The 20,711-nt window shown below is 50.8% G+C and overlaps 1 protein-coding gene across 1 annotated transcript in view; it reads left to right on the top strand.

The window, feature by feature from the left end:
- FBN3 (fibrillin 3) overlaps positions 1-20,711 on the top strand; it is a 69,984-nt gene that overhangs the window by 37,597 nt on the left and 11,676 nt on the right. Inside the window, exons 39-57 of the mRNA XM_059888607.1 lie at positions 2,133-2,258; positions 2,632-2,781; positions 5,929-6,000; positions 9,583-9,708; positions 9,983-10,108; positions 10,552-10,677; positions 11,023-11,139; positions 12,595-12,723; positions 13,376-13,495; positions 14,620-14,745; positions 15,435-15,587; positions 15,751-15,816; positions 16,040-16,165; positions 16,833-16,952; positions 17,077-17,199; positions 17,990-18,124; positions 18,309-18,434; positions 19,528-19,734; positions 20,552-20,677. Of these exons, the coding sequence (XP_059744590.1) occupies positions 2,133-2,258; positions 2,632-2,781; positions 5,929-6,000; positions 9,583-9,708; positions 9,983-10,108; positions 10,552-10,677; positions 11,023-11,139; positions 12,595-12,723; positions 13,376-13,495; positions 14,620-14,745; positions 15,435-15,587; positions 15,751-15,816; positions 16,040-16,165; positions 16,833-16,952; positions 17,077-17,199; positions 17,990-18,124; positions 18,309-18,434; positions 19,528-19,734; positions 20,552-20,677 (2,400 nt within the window). The remainder of the gene's footprint in view (positions 1-2,132; positions 2,259-2,631; positions 2,782-5,928; positions 6,001-9,582; positions 9,709-9,982; positions 10,109-10,551; positions 10,678-11,022; positions 11,140-12,594; positions 12,724-13,375; positions 13,496-14,619; positions 14,746-15,434; positions 15,588-15,750; positions 15,817-16,039; positions 16,166-16,832; positions 16,953-17,076; positions 17,200-17,989; positions 18,125-18,308; positions 18,435-19,527; positions 19,735-20,551; positions 20,678-20,711) is intronic.

Here is a 20,711-nt window from a genome sequence, read left to right as displayed (position 1 = left end):
TCCAACTTCATTCTTTTGCATGTGGATATCTAATCGTCCCAGCACCATTTGTTGAGAAGCCTCTTTTTTCTCCATTGAATAGTGTTGTTGAAAATCAATTGACTATAGATGTCTGGGTTTATTTCTGTACTCTAAATTCTATTCCACTGATTTATAGGTCTATCCTTATACCAGTACCACACTCTTTTGATTACTGTAGCATTGTAAGTAGTTTTAGAAATGGAGAAGCCTGACTCCTCCAACTTTTTTTCTTTTCTCAAGACTGTTTTGGCTATTTGGGGTTTCCTACAATTCCATATGAGTTTTAGGATCAGCTTTTCCATTTCTGCCAAAAAAAGAGAAGTCATTGGGATTTTGATTAGAATACATTGAATCTATAAATCACTTTGGGGAGTATTGACATTTTAACAATAATGAGTCTTTTAATTCATGTCTACAGGATGTTTTTCCATTTACTTAGGTCTTATTAATTTTTCTTAGGAGCGTTTTATAGGTTTCTGCGTACAAGTCTTTCACCTCTTGGGCTGCACTTACTCTTAAATATTTTACCTTTTGGATGCTAAGTGGAATTATTTCCTTAATTTCACTTGTAATTACTTTTTGATAGTGTGCAGAAATACAACTGAAATTTCTTGGTCAGTGTTTTGTTGATCTTGTATGCTGCAATTGTGCTGACCTCATTTATAGTTTTAATAGTTTTCATTCTGTGGATTCTTTAGTATATCCTCTATGTCAGGTTCCCTGGTTTTGTAAGTTTTTGACTGGGTCCCAGAGTTCATCAAAAGTTAATTTTGTCAGTTTTTGCCCAGCTCTGTAGTTGCTTTTTGTGGAGGAGTAGAACTTCAACATTCCCTACTCTGCCATTTTTTTTTTTTCATTTTCCTTCCAAAGCTTTTATTTTTTTTATTTTTTTATTTTTTGGTTATTATTTAGTAATTTTAAAAGTCTGTCATTTAATTACTTTTTTTTTTTTTTCCTGAACCCTCCTCCCTCCTCCCTCCCCATACCATCCCTCTGGGTCCCTCTGCCATTTTTGGAAATGTCACTCCTAGTGAAATAAACTACTGCTTGTTTTTGTGTAGGCCATTAGGAATGCTTTTTACATTTTTAAAAATTATTGGAAAAAAATCAGAAGAATAATATTTTGAGCCACATGAAAATGACATGAAACTCACATTTCAGTGGCCATAAATCAAGTTTTATTAGAGCATAGCATGCTAATTTGTTTACTCATTGTCTTTGGCTGCCTACACGCTCCTTGGCAGTGTGAAAAGCTCATCAGAGACCATTGTTGCCTGACAATGCGAAAAAAAAAAAGCCCTGGTGGCTTAGTGGTAAAGAATCTGCCTGCCGTTCAGGAGATGGAAGAGACATGGGTTTGATCCCTGGGTTGAGAAGATCCCCTGGAAAAGGAAAGGCAACCCACTCTAGTATTCTTGCCTGGAGAATCCCATGGACAGAGGAGCCTGGTGGGCTACATTCCATGGGGTCACAAAAGGATTAGACACGACTAAGCAACTAAGCAGCAATTTGCTTTGCAGAAAAAATTTGCTGCCTCTGGACTAGGGGATTGATCTGATTGAGAATCAACTTTTTTCTTTCAATAATATTTTATTCGAAGGACTCTTGCTTCCTATTGCATCACACTGGGAAGCACGGGATTGCCCCACTCTTGGTGATAATATCATTCATTTGTAAGCTCTGGGCTGCAGTCCATGGGGTCGCTAAGAGTCGGACACGACTGAGCACCTTCACTTTCACTTTTTACTTTCATGCACTGGAGAAGGAAATGGCAACCCACTCCAGTGTTCTTGCCTGGAGAATCTCAGGGACGGGGGAGCCTTGTGGGCTGCCGTCTATGGGGTCGCATAGAGTCAGACATGACTGAAGCGACTTAGCAGCAGCAGCAGCAGGTCATATTTTTTCTTTTTTCTTAATAGAGCAGGGATCATAGTAAACTGTTTTCCCCACCTAACACCATGCTGTGTCTTTCCACATCACTAAGATATCTGTGCATTTGAAGCTGATCTTGAAACTAGACTCAAGCACATAGTAAAGTGGTTCTGGCAGACCTGGGGTGGGGAGTTATCCAGATGATTCCTGGATACAGACAATTCCTCCCTCCCTTGCAGACATCGACGAATGCTCTGCACACTCAGGCATCTGTGGCCCTGGAACCTGCTATAACACTCTGGGGAACTACACTTGTGTCTGCCCTGTGGAATACCTGCAAGTCAACGGTGGCAATAACTGCATGGGTATGAAGTATGATGATGAGAGAGACCAGTAGTTGTGAAAAAAGCACTAGCCTATGGGAGGGGCTTCTGGAAGTCTCCAACCCTTGAAAGAGTGTGGAGAGGCATGTTTGTTGGGGGAGAGATGAAGGGTGAGTGTATTTGAAATGCTGCTAGGCAGCAGTGAACAAGGCTGCAGGCTCAGGGCTGCCATGAATGGTTGTCCAGGTTGTGCACTGCCCAAGAAAGGTCAACATGTGAATGGCACTCTTCTGTGTGTTGCCTCAGAGAAGTCAAGCCAGTGGTTTTCAAATGGATTTGTGAATGAGCTTCTGCCTCTCTGGCTGTCTTCCTCTGGTGTCTCTTACCTACATCCTTCTCCCCAACCCAACTGCAGACATGAGGAAGAGCGTCTGCTTCCGGCATTACAACAGCACATGTCAGAATGAGCTGGCCTTTAACGTGACCCGGAAGATGTGCTGCTGTTCCTACAACATTGGCCAGGCCTGGAATAGACCCTGTGAGGCCTGCCCGACCCCCGCCAGTCGTGAGTGCCCCTCCCCCGCCTTCTTTCAGTCTGGCCCTTTTCAGGGCAGTGTTTAAGGCAGCCTGCTGCACTTAGGACTCCTGGATGAGTCGTTGTTTTGATTAGAGCCAAAGAGTTGAAATTCCATCCCGATCAGTGTATGGGGAAAATCAATGCATCCTGATTTTGCAGACTTGTGGAATTCAGGGTGGATCAGCAAGGCTTTCATCTGGGTTAAAGAACTTTGAAGACTCACAGATTATCTAGGGGTGGAGGGGTGTCAGTGAATGCGTGGGGCCAAGAGCGAAAAACAGAAGTGGTCAGAGACACCAGGGCCCCATGAACTGGGAAAGTAGCGAGCTCACAGAAGCTCTGGAAAGGATTACAGAAATGTCGATTGGGATGAAGAAGGGTGTTCCAGGCAGGGGACAGCAGGAGAAAAACCCTAAAAGAAGGACTGAGCAGTAGGGGTGAGCTCTATTAGAAAAACTTATCAGCCAGCTGGGCATCAGAAAGAGCTGCAGGAATGGAGTGCCCACCAGAGAGAGCAGCCGAAGATTAAAGTGTATTGTTCAGTCTCTCAATCATGTCTGAATCTGCAAACCCATGAGCTGCAGCGTACCAGCCTCCCCTGTCCTCCACTATCTCCCAGAGTTTGCCCAAACTCGTCCATTGAGTCAGTGATGCCATCCAACCATCTCATCCTCTGTCGCTGCCTTCTCCTTCTGCCCTCAATCTTTCCCAGCATCTGGGTCTTTTCCAGTGAGTTGGCTCTTCCCATCAGGTGGCCAAAGTATTGGAGCTTCAGCATCAGTCATTCCAATGAATATTCAGGGTTGATTTCCTTTAGGATTGACTGGTTTGACAAGCGTATTAGTGCTATGGAATGAATGCTTGTGTCCCTCATCCCAGATTTCATATGTTGAAGCCCTAACCCTCAGTGTAATAATAGTGTTTGGAGGTGGTGCCTTTGGGAGTTAATTAGGTCATGTGGATGGAGCCCTCTAAATGGGAGTAGTGCCCTTATAAGAAGAGACACAAGAGTTGCTCTGTGTTTGCCATGTGAAGACACAGCAGGAAGACAGACAGGAAGACTTCTCACCAGACACCAGATCTGCCGGTGCCTTGACCTTCAACTTCGCAGCCTGCAGAATCATGAGAAGTAAATGTTTGTTATTGAAGCCACACTGTCCATGGTATTTCCTTATAGCAGCCTGAACTGAGACAATGAGTTCCCTAGGGTTGTGGCAACAAATACCACAGACTTGGTGGCTTTAAAAAAAGAAAAATATGGGGGACTTCCCTGGCAGTCCAGTGGTTAAAACTCCATGCTCCTATTGCAGGGGTGGTGGGTTCAATCCCTGATCAGGGAACTAAGATCCCACATCCTGCCCAGTGTGGCCAAAAGCAACCAACCAAACAAACAGAAATGTATTTTCTCACAGTCGTGGAGGCTAGAAGTCAGAAGTGAAGGTGTGAGCAGCGTTATTCTTCCCCAGAGGCTCGAGGGCAGAATTCCTTTTTGCCTTGTCCATCCTCTGGTGGCTTCTTTGGTGTTGCTTGGCTTGTACCTGCATCATCCCTGTCTCTGCCTTCAGCTCACATGACCTCTCCTCATGTCTCCACCCATCTCTCCTTTTCTTATAAGGACACCAGTCATTGCACTGTGTGTGTGGGCCTAGCCACTCAGTCATGTCTGACTCTTTGAGACCCCATGGACTGTAGCCCACCAGACTCCTCTGTCCATGGGAATCTCCAGTCAAGAATACTGGAATAGGTAGCCACTCCCTTCTCCAGGGGGTCTTCCTGACCCAGGGATTGAACCCACGTCTCCTGCATTGCAGGCAGATTCTTTACCATCTGAGCTACCAGGGAAGCCCAGTCATTGCATTAGGGCTACCCTGATCTAGGATCACCTCAACTTGATTAACTCTGCAAAGATCCTATTTCCAAAAAAGGTCCCAGAAAGTCTTGGTGGACAGGAACTTTGGGGGTGGGAGGGTCATTGTTCAACCCAACACAATGGAGTGGGGAGGGGGTCATTATTGGGTATCTCTGGGTGCCAGACCCTGTTCTGAGTTCTAGAAAATAAGAATATGGTAGACCCAAGCTGTGCAGTCTGGGAGGAAACTGCAGACGGCCAAGTCTGGTCATGAGATCATCAAAATAGATCAAACGTCAGTCACAGATTATGTGCTGGGACTCGGGTACCTGCCTGAATTGTGTGCACCTGAATCTGAGCTGCAGGTCGAATACCGATGAGGCGGAAGTCCACACTAGGCTCAATGGCCATCATGTCCCATCATGATGCAGGCAGAAGAGTGAGTGAGGGGCAGGGCAGGGACCTGGGGAAAGGGGGCACCGACCTAATGCCTGATAATGTCTGTCACGTGGGTCCAGGGACACACACCCACCTGGGGACTGAGGTCAGGTAAGCAAAATTTTGGTGTCAGCAGTGGGATATAATTAGAGAGTGAATTGCCCAGGGGACTTCCTAGCTGGCTCAGTGGTAAAGAATCTGCCTGCCAATGCAGGAGACATGGGTTCAATCCCTGGGTTGGGAAGATCCCCTGGAGGAGGAAATGGCAAGCCACTCCAGTATTTTCTCCTGGGAAACCCCATGGACAGAGGAGCCTGGTGGGCTGCAGTTCAGGGGGCTACAAAGAGTTGGACGTGACTTAGTGACTGAACAACAACAGCAACAACGAATTGCCTGGGGGAGCCAAAGGACAGTATCATCCTCTGTCCATGGCCAGAGTGATGAGCTGCCCTGAGTCCTCAAGGCTGAAGCAGACTGTGCTAGAGAACAGCAAAGGGAACAGTATGTGCAAAGTTGTGGTAGCGTAACAGCAGGAATATCCAGATGTGTAATGAATTCAGGGTAACAGGAGGGCAAGAGTTCCTGTTGGCAGAAAGGTGAGACTGAGGGAGAGAGGAAGGTCTGGAGGTCCAGACTATAGAGTCTGCATTTTATGGTGAGGGTGGTGGAAGATCACACTGCACAGGGGCTTGTAACCCTCCCGGTGCTGTTCAGCGTGGAGGGAGTTATCAGAGGCCAGGTGAGCACCGGGCTACAGGGATGGACCAGGTGATCAGAGAGACAAGAGGAGGGGTCCTCCTAGCAGGGCTGCAGCCCCAGCCCCCACTCCCCTGTTTTCCTTTGCACAGTGGATTACCAGATCCTGTGTGGAAACCAGGTTCCCGGGTTCGTCATCGACATCCACACAGGGAAGCCCCTTGGTGAGTGACCTCCATGCCCCCTTCTCCCCCCTGCCACTGCCTGGAGCCCCTGGTCACTCTGTGCCCTGAGCCCTGCCCCCTCTTTTCCCCTCCCCCACAACTCTTTCCCTTCCATTCTCCTCTACCCCACACCCTCGCTCTTCCATCTCCCTCGGCCAGGAATCCTGCCCCTCAATCCTGCTCCTTTTTTTTCCTTTTTTTTAAATTAAAGCAGAGAGTATTTTTAGTAAATTGTTCTTCATTTTTAAACATTCTGTTAGAATACCCATAACAGAAAATTGGCCATTTTAACCATTTTTAAGTGTCCAATTCGTAACAATAAACAGATTCACACCATTGTGCAACCATCCCCACCATTCATCCCCAGAACTTTGTCATCTTCCCCTACTGAAACTCTGTTCCCATAAACACTGACTCCCCACCCCTTCCCCCAGCTCCTGGGAACCCCCATTCTACTTTCAATCTGTGGTGGAGGTCCACAATTTATGGAGAACTGTGGTCTCCGTAAATTTTATGTCACAGAAACAGAATCATATGGTATTTGTCCTTTTTGTTTGCTGCTGTTGTTCAGTCGCTAAGTTTTGTGTCCGATTCTTTGCTACCCCATGGACTGCAGCACACCAGGCTTCCCTGTCCTCTGCTATCTCCTGGAGTTTGCTCAAACTCATGTCCATTGAGTTGGTGATACTATCCAACCACCTCATACTCTGTTGCCCCATTTCCTCCTGCCTTCAATCTTTCCCAGCATCAGAGTATTTTCCAATGAGTCGGCTCTTTGCATCAGGTGGCCAAAGTACTGCAGCTTCAGCTTCAGCATCAGTCCTTCCATTGAATGTTCAGGATTGATTTCCTTCAGGATTTCCTTTAGGATTGGCTGGTTGGATCTCCTTGCAGTCCAAGAGACTCTCAAGAGTCTTCTCCAACACCACAGTTCAAAAGCATCAATTCTTTGGTGCTCAGTTTTCTTTATAGTCCAACTCTCACATCTGTACATGACTACTGGAAAAACCATAGCTTTGACTAGATGGACCTTTATTGGCAAAGTAATGTCTCGCTTTTTAATATGCTGTCTCATAGCTTTTCTTCCAAGGAGGAAGTGTCTTAATTTCATGGCTGCAGTCACCATCTGCAGTGATTTTGGAGCCCAAGAAAATAAAGTCTCTCACTGTTTCCATTGTTTCCCCATCTATTTGCCATGAAAATCAGTCCTGAGTATTTATTAGAAGGACTGATGCTGAAGCTGAAACTCCAATACTTTGGCCACCTGATTGGAAGAACTGACTCATTGGAAAAGACCCTGATGCTGAGAAAGATTGAAGGCGGGAGGAGAAGGGGATGACAGAGGATGAGATGGTTGGATGGCATCACTGACTTGATGGACATGAGTTTGAGTTGTCTCTGGGAGTTGATGATGGACAGGGAAGCCTGGCATGCTGCAGTCCATGGGGTCGCAAAGAGTCAGACACGACTCAGCGACTGAACTGAACTGAACTTCCTTCAAGATTGACTGGTTTGATCTCCTTGCAATCCACAGGACTCTCAAGAGTCCTTTTATTATATGTCTGGCTTATTTCACTCAGCATAATGTTCCCAAGATTTACCCATGTTGCAGCATGGATCAAAGTTAAATGAGGTCTTGTACAGTGTAAGTTAAATGAGATCTTGTACCTGAATGCCAAATTTCAGCTGTGCGGTATTTAATTGATAAACCTACTTTCAGTTGTGTTCATCCCATGGATGTATTCTCCTTATTTCCTTTTTTAAAAAATTAATTAAGTAATTAATTTGGCTGTACTGGGTCTTAGTCGTGGCACACAGGATCTTCGCTCTTTGTTGCAGCATGCGAGATCCACTCCCTGACCAGGGATGGAACCCTGGCCCCTGCGTTGGGAGCTTGGAGTTTTAGCCCCTGGACCACCAGGGAAGTCCCTCTCCTTACTTTCAACAATTGGAACAGAGCAGATGAGATCTGATTCCCTTCCAGCCACCCCTTCAAATCTCAGTCTCTTTCCCCCTCTCTCAAGGGTTCAAGGTCGTAAATCAGTCCCCCAGTGCACTCTTAGGCTGATTCCAGGTTCTTCTTTATAAACAACAGCTTTATTGAGATACAACTCGTGCTTTATTCCTGGAGTACTTCTTTCTAGTGCCTTCTTCATGCATTTAAACACATATTGAGGTTCCCCCCATTGAAAATGTAGGCATTATTTTCTGGGAGTTGGACATAAATCCTATGCTTTCCCACATATTGTCTGTAGGACAAAAAAAAAAAAAAAAAAACAACCTTTCTTTTTCCCCCCAGAAAAGAGTCGTGAAGAACCAGCCAGGTTACTACACACAGGACTGCTTCCTCCTACATCCTACTTTGTAGTATTCCAAGTATGGACACATCCCAGGTCATAAGTCAGTTCCCCGTGGATGGACACTTAGGCAGATTCCAGGATCTCATATAAATAAAACAACAGCTCTCCTGAGATATAATTCACACACCATACACTTCACCCATCAAAAGTGCACAGTTCAGGGGCTTCCTTGGTGATCCAGGGGTTAAGGCTCTGTCCTTCCACTGAAGGGGGCATGGGTTTGATCCCTAGTCTAGAAAGTTCCACATGCTATGAGGTGTGGTCAAAGGGAAAAAGAAAAAGTGCACAGTTCAGTGGGTTTTCGTATATTCTCAGAGTTGTGCTCCATCACTTCAATTCAAGTTTAGAGCGTTGCATTGCACACAAAAAGAAACTCCGTCCCTATAAACAATCATTCCTCATTCTCTCTTCCCCCAGGCCCCCAGCAACCACTAGTCTGCTTTCTGTCTCTTTGGATGTGTCTGTTCTGGACATTTCATATAAATGGTATCATACGGTGTTTGTTCTGTGGGGACTGGTTTCTCTCATTAAGCTTCATGTTTTCAAGGTTCAACCACATTGTAGTGAGTGTCAGTGCTTCACCCCTTTTTCAGGCTGAATCGTATTCTCTTGTATGAAAAGACCACATTTTTTATCCTTTTTTAAAAAATTAGAGGATAATTACTTTACAATATTGTGGTGGTAAAACAGATAGCAACATTTTTTTTTGACCACGTGGCATGCAGGCTCTTCCCTGACCAGGGATTGAACCTGTGATCCCTGCAGTGGGAGCACAGAGTCTTAATGACTGGACCACCAGGGAAGTCTGGAGAGACCACATTTTGTCATCCATTCCTCCTTTGATGTTTCTGGTCTCTTGCTAAATGTCATCGCAGGTCCTCTCATGCAACCTCCTGCTGACCCATGGGGCTGCTTCATTCCAGAGACCCCAGAATAGCAGTCTTGCACACACACGCACACACACACACACACACACAAATGTGCTGGGTCACAGCCAATGTGCACTTTTGTTGAGAAAGATGCCCTCTCCCCTTCTGCCTTCCCTCTCACGTTCTAATTTCTTTCTGCTGTCAGCAGTTCTAGGTTAGCCACGGCAGAATTTTTCAATTGAAGGCTCGCTTGTGGACACACAAGTCCTCCCCAGTGGCACGATCTCTTAGGTCAGGGTCCCTAGACGACGCCAGGGGCTGGACTGCCCCTGACGGCTGGTGACCTCCCCCAGACATTGACGAGTGCGGGGAGATCCCCGCCATCTGTGCCAGCGGCGTCTGCATCAACCAGATCGGGAGCTTCCGCTGCGAGTGCCCTGCGGGCTTCAGCTACAACAGTCTGCTGCTGGTCTGCGAAGGTGCTGCCACCCCCCTACCCCCACCCCCAGGTGGGATCCTGGTCCTTCTCCCACCCTGTCCTCTCTGGGCAAGTCATTTAAATTCCATGAATCTCAGTTTCCCCCTCTGCCTATGGGGCTAACAGCTTTCCAAGGGGCTCCATCCCGTGTCACCCCCCTCCATGTGGTTCTAGCTGCTTCTGGAAAAACCAGGGGGAGGGGGCTGGATTTAGGGTTTGATTCTGCAGGAAAGATTTTCTTTCACTGCCCCCACCTGGCTGGCTGTACTCCCCAGACGTGGATGAGTGCACCAGCGGGGAGAACCCCTGCCAGCAGAACGCCGACTGCGTCAACATCGCTGGCAGCTACCGCTGCAAGTGCGCCCAAGGGTACAAGCTGTCGCCGGGCGGGGCTTGCGTGGGTAAGTGGGGACATAGTCGGGAGGTGAGGGAGTAGGACAAAGCCAGACTCTGTCTCCTGCTGGGACTCGGGTAGGGCGTGGTCCTGTCCGGACTTTGCTCCTTGGCTGCGGTTTTTTTTTTTTTTTTTTTTGGCCATGTCACTTTACAAGAGGGACCGTAGTTCTCGGACCAGCGATCAAACCCGTGCCCCCTGCAGTGGAAGCGCACAGTCCTAATCGCTGGAGTTGCCACCTTGGCTGTACTTTGGGGTGGGGGTGCCGAGGGCATCTGTTAATGGGGGAGTCGTGAGGATGAAATGGGAGGTGAAGTGTCTCCCCTGGGGCAACAGCTCACATGGGGAGCTTCCCCGCAGGGTCGGGCTCCCCCAACTGCAGCATGTGACGGCTCAGGACATGCTGTGGGTGGGAGCCCTGGGGACACTGTGCTGCCTGCCCTCCCTCAGGACGGAACGAGTGTCGAGAGATCCCGAATGCCTGTAGCCATGGCGACTGCATGGACACAGTGGACAGCTACATGTGTCTGTGTCACCGTGGCTTCCGGGCCTCAGCGGACCAGACCCTGTGCATGGGTGAGAGCGCCCACCTGCTCCCGCCTCAATGGCCAGGCCATGAGGAGGCCATGGGTCTATACCTCCCCTGGGGTGGGGCTGGTGCTTCCGCCCATCCTGGTTCATTGACTCACAAGTTTGAGTCCTGGCCCCTGACACCTGGGGTGAATAACTTACTCACCTCCCTGCACCTCAGTTTTCTCATCTGTAAAATGGGGGAATAAATAGTACCAAGGATATATTTCCCATCCATGTGGGCAGGGCTGGGTACTGGAGAAGGGGGCTGGGTCCAGTCAGGCCCTCAGTCCCCAAGCTGCCTGTTGCCCTGGGTGAGCTGGCCAGGGGTCGGGGCCTTTGCTCTGGCAGATGTCGACGAGTGTGACCGGCAGCCGTGTGGAAATGGGACCTGCAAGAACATTGTCGGCTCCTACAACTGCCTCTGCTTCCCCGGCTTTGTGGCAGCACACAACGGAGATTGTGTGGGTGAGCTGCCCAGCCTCAGTGCACCCCCACTGAAAAGCTGATCCTTGGCTTGAGAGGCACCACCTCTCTGAAATGAAGGATCTCGACCTGGGGACACCTTCAGTAAAACAACCTCAGGAGATTAAAAACTAGTTAACCACAAAGTTCTCCAAACCCCTACAGTTGTTAGGTGCCAGGGGCCCCTTCCTAGAGCTTATACTCAGGTTGATAAGAAGGAGATGGCCGATACAGAGAGGAAGGTGAACAGTGAAAGCAAGATGCTGGTAATTTAGTACCGTGGTTCAAAGTGTAGATTACAAGTTCAAGTGGTAAGAGTTCAAATCCCAGCTTTGCCATCTGCCAGCTATGTGACCCTAGGCAAGTCACTTAACCTGTCTGTGCTTTACTTTCCTCCTCTGTGAAAAGGAGACTTATAGAATAGTAGTACCTACCTATCTTAATATCAATCAAATTGACTTCTGGACAAAGAATATTTGGAGAAGGCAATGGCAACCCACTCCAGTATTCTTGCCTGGAGGATCCCAGGGACGGGCGAGCCTGGTGGGCTGCCGTCTATGGGGTTGCACAGAATCGGACACGACTGAAGCGACTTAGCAGCAGCAGCAGTACCTACCTATCTTAATATCAGATCAGATTGACTTCTGGACAAAGAATATTACCAGAAATAGAGTCAGTGTATGTATTATAAGGAGTCAGTTCTCTTAGAAGACATAACAATCATAAATGCTTATGCAGCTAATAATGAGTTTCAAAAGGTAAGAAGTAAAAATTGACAGAACTAAAACTGAAATAGACAAACTCACAGTTATGGTTAGAGACCTCAACTCTCTCCTCCCTCAGTAATAGAGGGAAAAGTAGATCAGTAAGAAAGAATATAAAACACCTCAACAGTACTATGAACCACCTAGACCCAAATGATATTTATGGAGCATTCCAGAATATACACTATTCTTAGGTGTACATGAACATTCACCAGGAAAGATCATATTCTGGGCCATAAAACAGTTTTTTTTTTTTAATTGAGGTTACACAAGGTAGGGTCTCAGATGTAATGGAATTAAACTATTGTAGTAGTCAGTCACAAAAAGATCTCTAGAAAATCCCTAAATATTTGGAAATTAAGCAATGTACTCCTAAAGAACCCACAGATAAAAGAAGAAATCATAAGGAAAATTAGAAAACATTTTGAATTAAATGAAAATAAAATACAACATAAAATTTGTGGGATGCAGCTAAGGTAGGACCTATAGGCAAATTCATAGCATTACAGTGCTCATATTAGAAAATACTGGTGTCTGCTTCATAGGATAGTTGGAGAGTTAATATACAACTGGCATCCAAGTGCTCAGTAAATTGAAGTCACAGCCGTGAAGTCAATTTTTGAATAGAAGTGAAAGGGACGCTCAGAGCCTTAGGCTCTGTGGGTAACCCTGCTGACCCATCTTCCCTCTGCAGACATGGATGAGTGCACCACCATGGTGGGGCAGGTGTGCCGATTTGGCCAGTGCCTCAACACGGCTGGCTCCTTCCACTGCCTCTGCAAGGATGGCTTTGAGCTCACAAGTGATGGGAAGAACTGCATAGGTGAGTCTCACTATGGTGTGTGTGTGTGTTAGCCACTCAGTCATGTCTGACTCTTTGCGGCCCCATAGACGGTAGCCCGCTAGGCTCCTCTGTCCATGGAATTCTCCAGGCAAGAATACTGGAGTGGGTTGCCATTCCTTCACCATGGTGCTGAAGCCATCTCAGCCAGCCCCTGCTCCAAGCTGACCTGCAGTTGGTACTTTTGAGACTGCATGACTCCATTTCATAACCATACATTTATTTTAAGGTATAAAAAGAGACAGAACCAGCACACCACACCCATGTTTTCACCAGGTTTGTGGTTTAGAGAATGACTGTCTTAAAAATCCAAGTTTTATGATGCATGAAATAATAGAGGAGCTGCGTGGATGACAAGGAAAGCATGAAAGGGGTCTGCAAGTGGCTTGAGATTAGGAACTTCACTCCCCCTTTCCCTGGAAAACACCTGGCTCCATTTATAACCCCCACCAGGACCCAGAATATTCTTCTCCAGATGTCTTTGTTTTCCCAAGGCTCAGCCCTTCCTCTGGATCCAGGAAGGCTTGTCTGGGGGCCCTCAGCCATTATGCTGTGACCATAGCTGCTGGTCTCAGCCCCAGGCGAGTCCCTGCCCCCCAGCTAGTGCTGAGACCCCTCCTCCTCCTCTCCACAGACACCAACGAGTGTCTCAGCCTTCCGGGAACCTGCCTGCCAGGCACTTGCCAGAACCTCGAGGGCTCCTTCCGCTGCATTTGTCCCCCAGGCTTCCAGGTGCAGAGCGACCATTGTGTCGGTGAGTACCTGGCCTCACCTCCCAGCTCTGGGGCCGGGAGGGGAGGGCACCCCTGGGCCTCTGTTCCTCCATGTGTAAAATGGGAATGCCAGCTGGACTGGTGGTGAGTGAAAAGATGCACTTAGGGGACTACCTTAAAGAGTCAGACACAACTGAGCGACTGAACTGAACTGAACTGAACTGAGCTTGGTAGTTCAGTGGTATAGAGTCCTCGCTTCCAACTCAGGGGACGTGGGTTCGAACCCTGGTCAAGGAGCTAGGATCCCACATGCCTGTGATGCAGCCAAAAATTAAAAAATAAAACCGAATCACATACACACACAAGATGCTCTTAGCACAGTGCTCAATGCAGCTCCATACACTTTTACTGTTATTAAGATGGTCTCTCAGCTCAGGTCTCTCTGGGGCCCTCAGGCTTCCTCATGAATCCCATGATATGGGCATGGGTGTGGGTCTCACTGGCCCAAACGTGGAATTCATCACTCGATGAGTGATGGTCGAGGACTGGTCTGACCTGAGCTCCGGCATTATTCCACACCTGGGTGACTTGTATATTCCATGCTAATCTGGAGCAGTCTGGCCTGACCACCATTCATTCACTTGGATTAGGCTTGTGCAACCTGGGATAACCTGGGCCAGTCTGGCCTTAGCAGATGGACTAGTCTAGTATAATGTGAGCTAACTCCATCCACCGTAGGCTAATGTTACCCAGTCTTGGTTGGTGGCGGTTTAGTCACTCAGGCATGTCTGACTCTTTTCGAACCCATGAACTACAGTTGTTCCCCTGTCCATGGGATTTCCTAGGCAAGAATACTGCAGTAGGTTACCATTCCCTTCTTCAGGGGACCAGTCTTGGTTAGCTCTGTACAAATTTAGTCTCTAATGATGAACTTTTCCTGACCATGACCTCTACCTTGGAGACACCTTCTAGGAGAGAGACACACACACACACTGCCTACCTGGAGCTCTGGCTTATCCTGAGCCCTGGGGACCCCACCCCGCAACAGTCCCTGGATCCTCCCGGGATGGGCCCCCACTCCTTCTGCCCCTCCCAGCAGCTGACGCTGCCCCACCCGTGGAAGGCCTGATGCATCCCCCCTCACTTCATGTCCCTGCCCCTCCAGACATCGACGAGTGCTCCGAAGAGCCCAACCTGTGCCTTTTTGGCACCTGTACCAACAGTGCCGGAAGCTTCGATTGCCTCTGCCCGCCTGACTTTGTCCTGTCTGACAACGGGCACCGTTGCTTTGGTGAGTCTGGAGCCAGGGAGCACTCAGGCTGAGGGAAGAGGTGGGAGTGGGGTGGGGGAAAAGCTACATCACCCATAAAGGGGACTTGCAGTTTCTTGTGTGGGTCTCCAGGAGGCTTGTCCAGTGTGGGCTAGCTTCACCTGGGTTGAGCTGGTCTCTTCTCTCCCAGGTTAGGGCAACTCGACCAGTATTTGTCATTCTGGGAACCAGTGGTGAGCCAAACTCCTCAGTCTGTAAAGCCGAATCACGTCAGTGAAGGCTCAGGCTAGGGAATGGGCGTCAGTAATGAGAATTTGGGGTCTGAAGTCTGGGGTCCTCTGGTTCTTTGGAATGAGTTGCTTTGCCTCTCCAAGAAGGGGATTCTGATCCAAGAATTACATGGCTAGGTTTGACCATTCTGCTAACTTGGGATGACTCCCACAGCTGTGAATGTGGGTTGTTACTGGAAAGGATTCTCAGATTCTGTGAATGTGGGGTGTTGCTGGAAAGGATTCTCAGATTCTCAGCAAAAGCCCCAGGACCGACCCTCATTGGCCCAGGGTGGGTCACATGTTCGTCCCTGAACCAATCACCACGGAGTAATCCTGAACTGTTCTGATTGGCTGCTGGTAGGGTCAGGACCACCCCATTCACAAGAACTGGGGGTGGCTGGCCCTTCTAGCAGTTTCACTGGGGAATCACCCCCACAGACACACGGCAAAGTTTCTGCTTTACCCATTTCGAGGCCGGAAAGTGCTCAGTACCCAAAGCTTTCAACACCACCAAGGCCCGGTGCTGTTGTAGCCAGAGGCCCGGCGAGGGCTGGAACGACCCCTGCGAGCTGTGTCCCCAGGAAGGCAGTGGTGAGGGCCCCCCTGCCCAGTCTCCCTGGTCCTTCCTGCCTGCCCCCTGCCCCTCCCCTGTCTGCTCTCCTTCAATTCTTCTCCAGCCTTCCCCACACACAGGGGATGCTGGGGACTGCACCTGGCCACAGACCCTCACCTCCCTTCCCCTCTTGGTGTCCAGTCGCCTTTCAGGAGCTGTGTCCCTTTGGCCACGGGGCAGTCCCAGGCCCAGATGACTCCAGGGAAGGTGAGCTTCTCACCCAAGTGCTGAGAGCCCCCGAGGCCACAGCAGCCTCCTGCATTCCTTCCCAGCCCTGTCTGAGCTCTGTCCTGATTCCCCAGTCTCAGGTTCCCTCCTTGACCCATGGGTGGCCCTGGACACCGCCCCCCGCCCACCTCCTTGAAGGGAAGGAAGAGACCCTGATTGTGGCCAGGGTGTGACAGAGGCCTGCAACCCCTGCTGCTTGCAGATGTAAACGAGTGTGCGGAGACCCCTGGCGTCTGCACTAATGGCCTTTGCGTCAACACCGATGGCTCATTCCGCTGCGAGTGTCCCTTTGGTTACAGCCTGGACTTCACGGGTGTCAGCTGCGTGGGTGAGGGACTAGCCCACCCCAGCTTGCTTCCCAGGAAAGGAAGGAGCTGGGGAGGGCACATGCCACCCAAGGGAGCATCCCGCCTCTCAGCTGCTATCACTCTGCACACCCACCTGTCCATCTCACCAATGTTTACTCGCTTATTCACTCATTCATTCATGCATTTGCAGAGTTATTCATTTATTTACTCTTTCACCTATTCACTTATTCACACATTCTCACACTTATTCATTGATACATTTACGTACTCTCTTGCTCATTCATTCACTAGCTTACATTCACCTATTTTTAAAGCTTTTACTATTTCTTTTTTAATATTTATTTAACTGGCTGCATCAGGTCTTAGTTGCGGCACGCAGGATCTTAGTTATGGTGTGTGAACTCTTTGTTGCATGTGAACTCAGTTGCGGCATGTCGGATCTAGTTCCCTGACCAGGCATGGAACCCGGGTGTCCTGCAGTGGGAGCGCAGAGTCTTAGCCACCGGGCCACCAGGAAGTCCCTCATTCACGTATTCACTTACCGAATGCCTCTGCCCCGAGTCCAGCCCTGATGCGGCAAATCTAGCCCTGTCCAGTCTGTAGACACTCAGCAGGAGGCAGACAGGATCATGTCAAGGGTGGGGGCTCCCTGAAGGCCCTGACCACCCCCTTACCTCCCCACCGCAGACACAGATGAGTGCTCCATCGGGCACCCCTGTGGGGGAGGCACCTGCACCAATGTCATAGGAGGCTTCGAATGTGCCTGTGCAGATGGCTTTGAACCTGGTCCCATGATGACCTGCGAGGGTAAGGCTTGGCCTGCCCAGACCTGGGGCTGTGAAACGGAGGCTAATGGGGGCTGACCTGAGAAAGGGAGAGGAGGTCCTGCAGGCAGACCCCACCCACCCGGCACCTCCACTGGCCTTTCCAGACATTGATGAGTGCTCCCTGAACCCCCTGCTCTGTGCCTTCCGCTGCCACAACACCGAGGGCTCCTACGTGTGCACCTGTCCAGTCGGCTATGCGTTACGAGAGGATGGGGCCATGTGCCGAGGTAGGACCCGCACAGGCAGGTGGCGGATAGACAGGGCGCTGGGGCTCGCCATACTTCGGTCCCGAGAGAAAATGAAGAAATAAGAGCTGTGCCTCCAAGAGTGGGAATGAGTACTAAGTGATAAAGTGACGGGAGAGCTGAGACAAGTGAGGTGCAATGGGTGCTCTTTTGTGAGGGGTGGTTCTGTATTTTTATGAAAGGGGAGCATCTCCTCAGTCTAACAGAACAGGACTGTGGCTCAGGAGGCCTCTCTGGTGGTGACTGGACATGCCCTGAATGGGCTGGCACAGTGGGGACAGTGACTGTTCCCTTCCCCCCTGGGGACATGTGGAAATGTCTGGAGATACTTTTTATTGTCACAGTTGAATAGAGGTGGGGGTTACTACAGGCATCGGGTGGCCAAGGTTGCTGTTCAGTATCCTACACTGGACAGAAGAGCCTCCCACCACAAAGAATTTTCGAGTCCCAAATGTCCATAGTGTAGAGGGTAGAAACCCTGGCCTGGGACTTGGTCCCTCAAGGGCTGTTTCAGGGTCAATGTTCCAGGGACCATGGTGAAGGTCATACAGATTCAGAGACCCTGATGTGGGCAGGGGATGCAGGTGTTTGGGGCAGTCCTGACCATCCCCTCCCACTTGACTTCCCAGGAAGTCTGGGATAGGTGGGGGAGGAATGGACAGTGGGCAGTGCTTCAGGTACCTCTCTGGAAGGCCATTGTAGGGTGGGAGAGTCCAGATTTTCACAGCCTGGAGCTGAGCCACGAGCACCATCAACCCATGGTCACCCACAGATGTGGACGAGTGTGCAGACGGTGAGCAAGACTGCCACGCCCGGGGAATGCTGTGCAAGAACCTCATTGGCACTTTCGCCTGCATCTGCCCCCCAGGCATGAGGCCCCAGTCAGGCTCCGGGGAGGGCTGCACAGGTACAGAGGGCTTCCCCACCCTATCCCACCACAGACAAGAGAGTTCAAAGCCAGAGGGCACGCGAGGAGGTAGACATGGATCCTGGAGGTGGAGGGCAGACATGGACCCTGGAGGTGGAGGCCAGGTCAGAGGACTCTGGCCTCCCTGCCTCCCTGCCGGCCTGCCTTATCCCTCCTGCCTCAGATGATGATGAATGCCGTGCCCAGCCCAGCCCCTGTGCCAACGGCCACTGCATCAACACCGTGGGCAGCTTCCACTGTGACTGTGACGAGGGCTACCAGCCCAGCCCCAGCCTCACCAAGTGCCAGGGTGAGTGTGACAAAGTCCCAGTGTGGCACCACCACCCGGGAGTTCCCTGAGGCGGGGACAGGGTCGGGGGCACCAAGGGGGTTACCCAGCCAGTCCAGACACATGTGTTCATCGCACGCCCCCAGCTTCCCTTTGTCCCTTCGGTCACCCCCCCGAAAGATGAGGGCATGTTCCCACTACCCTATCATTACACCCAGGAAGAGGCCCTCCCCAAGTTCACCACTTCGTGGGGCTAAACCTAGAGGGCGACCCAGTGGTACCAGGTGTCCGGGCAACTTATCTGTCCTGGTCCCCAGTGTCCTTGTCGCCTTCTCTCTACACACTCTGCTCCTGGAGCACAGTCTCCACCCCTCAGCTTCAGGCCAAGTGGGTGTATCCAGCTGCCTCCCTTACCACCCCAGCCTCCATGACCCCCAGATGCAGCTCACCCCAGAGCAAGTTCAGTACCTGCTCCCTGAACCCCATCTCAGTGATGCCCTGCTTCCCACCCAGACCCCCAAGCCAGCCTCCCCAAGTAATCTGATGACCTTCTCCCCACCTCCGTGGACATCACCTCTCTGCTCTGGCCCCACTGTCTGTCCTGGAGGCCACAACCTTTTGCCTCCACGCTACCCCTTGACCATCCGTTCTCCCTGCGGCCAGAGGGATGCTGCCGTTTGACCTCAGAAAGCCGCCCACATCTGCAGCCCAGGGGCTACGCCTCGGATTTGGGGTCTCTAGGTTCTGCCACAGTCCAGCCCCAGCCGCCAGAGGGCGTTTCACAGCGCTAGGCCAGGGCGAGAAGCGGGCGGGCAGACTTCCCTGGTGGTCCCCTGGTTAAGACTCCACGCTTCCACTGCAAGGAGCTAGGGTTTGATCCCTGGTTGGGGAACTAAGATCTTCCATGCTGCGTAATGCACCCAAAGCGGGGTAAAAAAAACCACAGTGCTGGGCGACCACAGTTTAGAAGCTGCCACGCAGTGGACATGCGCAGTCGTGTTGGAGATGCTGGAACCTATATGTAGATTCTCAGCACCGCCGATGCCCTTGGGGAAGGGGAGCCTGGATGGATGGCTTGTTCCTCCTGCCCGTCATCTCCACCTGTTCTCCCCAGACATCCGGCAGGGGCCCTGCTTCTCTGAGGTGCTGCAGGCCACGTGCCAGGCTCAGTCCAGCAGGGGCGAGGCGGTCACCAGGGCCGAGTGCTGCTGCGGGGGCGGCCGCGGCTGGGGCCCCGGCTGCGAGCCCTGTCCGCTACCTGGCACGTCTGCCCACCGGAAGTTGTGCCCCCACGGCTCGGGCTACACTGCCGACGGCCGAGGTGGGTACTGTTCTCTGTCGTGTGCCTGTGCCGCGGCCAGTGTTGGTGTGTGTGAACCAGTGTGTATGCATCTCTGTGCTGGCGGGTGGGTGGACCAGTGTGAACCACAGCCTGTTCGTCGCTCTGTGAGCGTGTGTGCATGAACTTGGGTGGATGGGTGAGCAGGTGTGTGAACCAAAGTGTGTGTGTGTGTGTGTGTGTGTCCTTTGTTCTGGGTGTGTGGGGGCTCCTTAGTGTGTGAGAGTGTGTGAGCTGGTGTGCCTCTCCTATGAGTGCAAGCTAGTTGAGCATGTGAGCTGGTGTGTGTTATGTGTGCGAGCTTGTTAGCATGTGTGTGTGTGTGTGTGTGCTGTTGAGGGTGAGGCTGGGTGGGGAGTTCACACCAGAAAGTGGATGAGAAGGAGTGAGCTGGTTCAGGATTCTGATAAGCATCTATGAGGATGGGCACATGTGTGAGCGAGTGTGCGTGTCTGACCCAGAGAAACCCACGAGTGTGTGCCCTTGTGATTCTGTAGAAGCATCTAAGCAGGTGACTGGCATGTCCATCTTTGCTTCCATGTATGTGTCTGGGGTGTCCTGATGAGGTGTTGCTGGTGAGGCTATGTGTCCTCCACCCTGAGGGCTCTCAGCATCCAGTAGGAGGAGCTTCATAAGCCTGAGTGTGGGGATCACAGGGGCTGGGTCTCCAGCTCTGGGGTGCAGGGCGGGGAAGCAAGGGCTGGCCTTACCTCCCAGGGGAGTGCTGGTGGACCCGAGGGAGGTGGCGTGTCCCAGTGACCAAGGTGGGTAGCCCCAGCCAAGCCCTGCTTGTCCTCAGATGTGGATGAGTGCCGTGTGCTCCCTCACCTGTGCCCTCATGGTGAATGCATCAATAGCCTTGGCTCCTTCCGTTGCCACTGCCAGGCTGGGTACGCGCCTGACACCACTGCCACAGCCTGCCTAGGTGAGCCCCCCGCCCCTTTTCTCTGAGCCTCTCC

The sequence above is a fragment of the Bos taurus genome, chromosome 7 (genome assembly GCF_002263795.3).
Source record: "Bos taurus isolate L1 Dominette 01449 registration number 42190680 breed Hereford chromosome 7, ARS-UCD2.0, whole genome shotgun sequence".
NCBI lineage: Eukaryota > Metazoa > Chordata > Mammalia > Artiodactyla > Bovidae > Bos > Bos taurus.
Note: the sequence above shows the minus strand (reverse complement) of the source record. Positions and strands in the feature narration are given on the sequence as shown.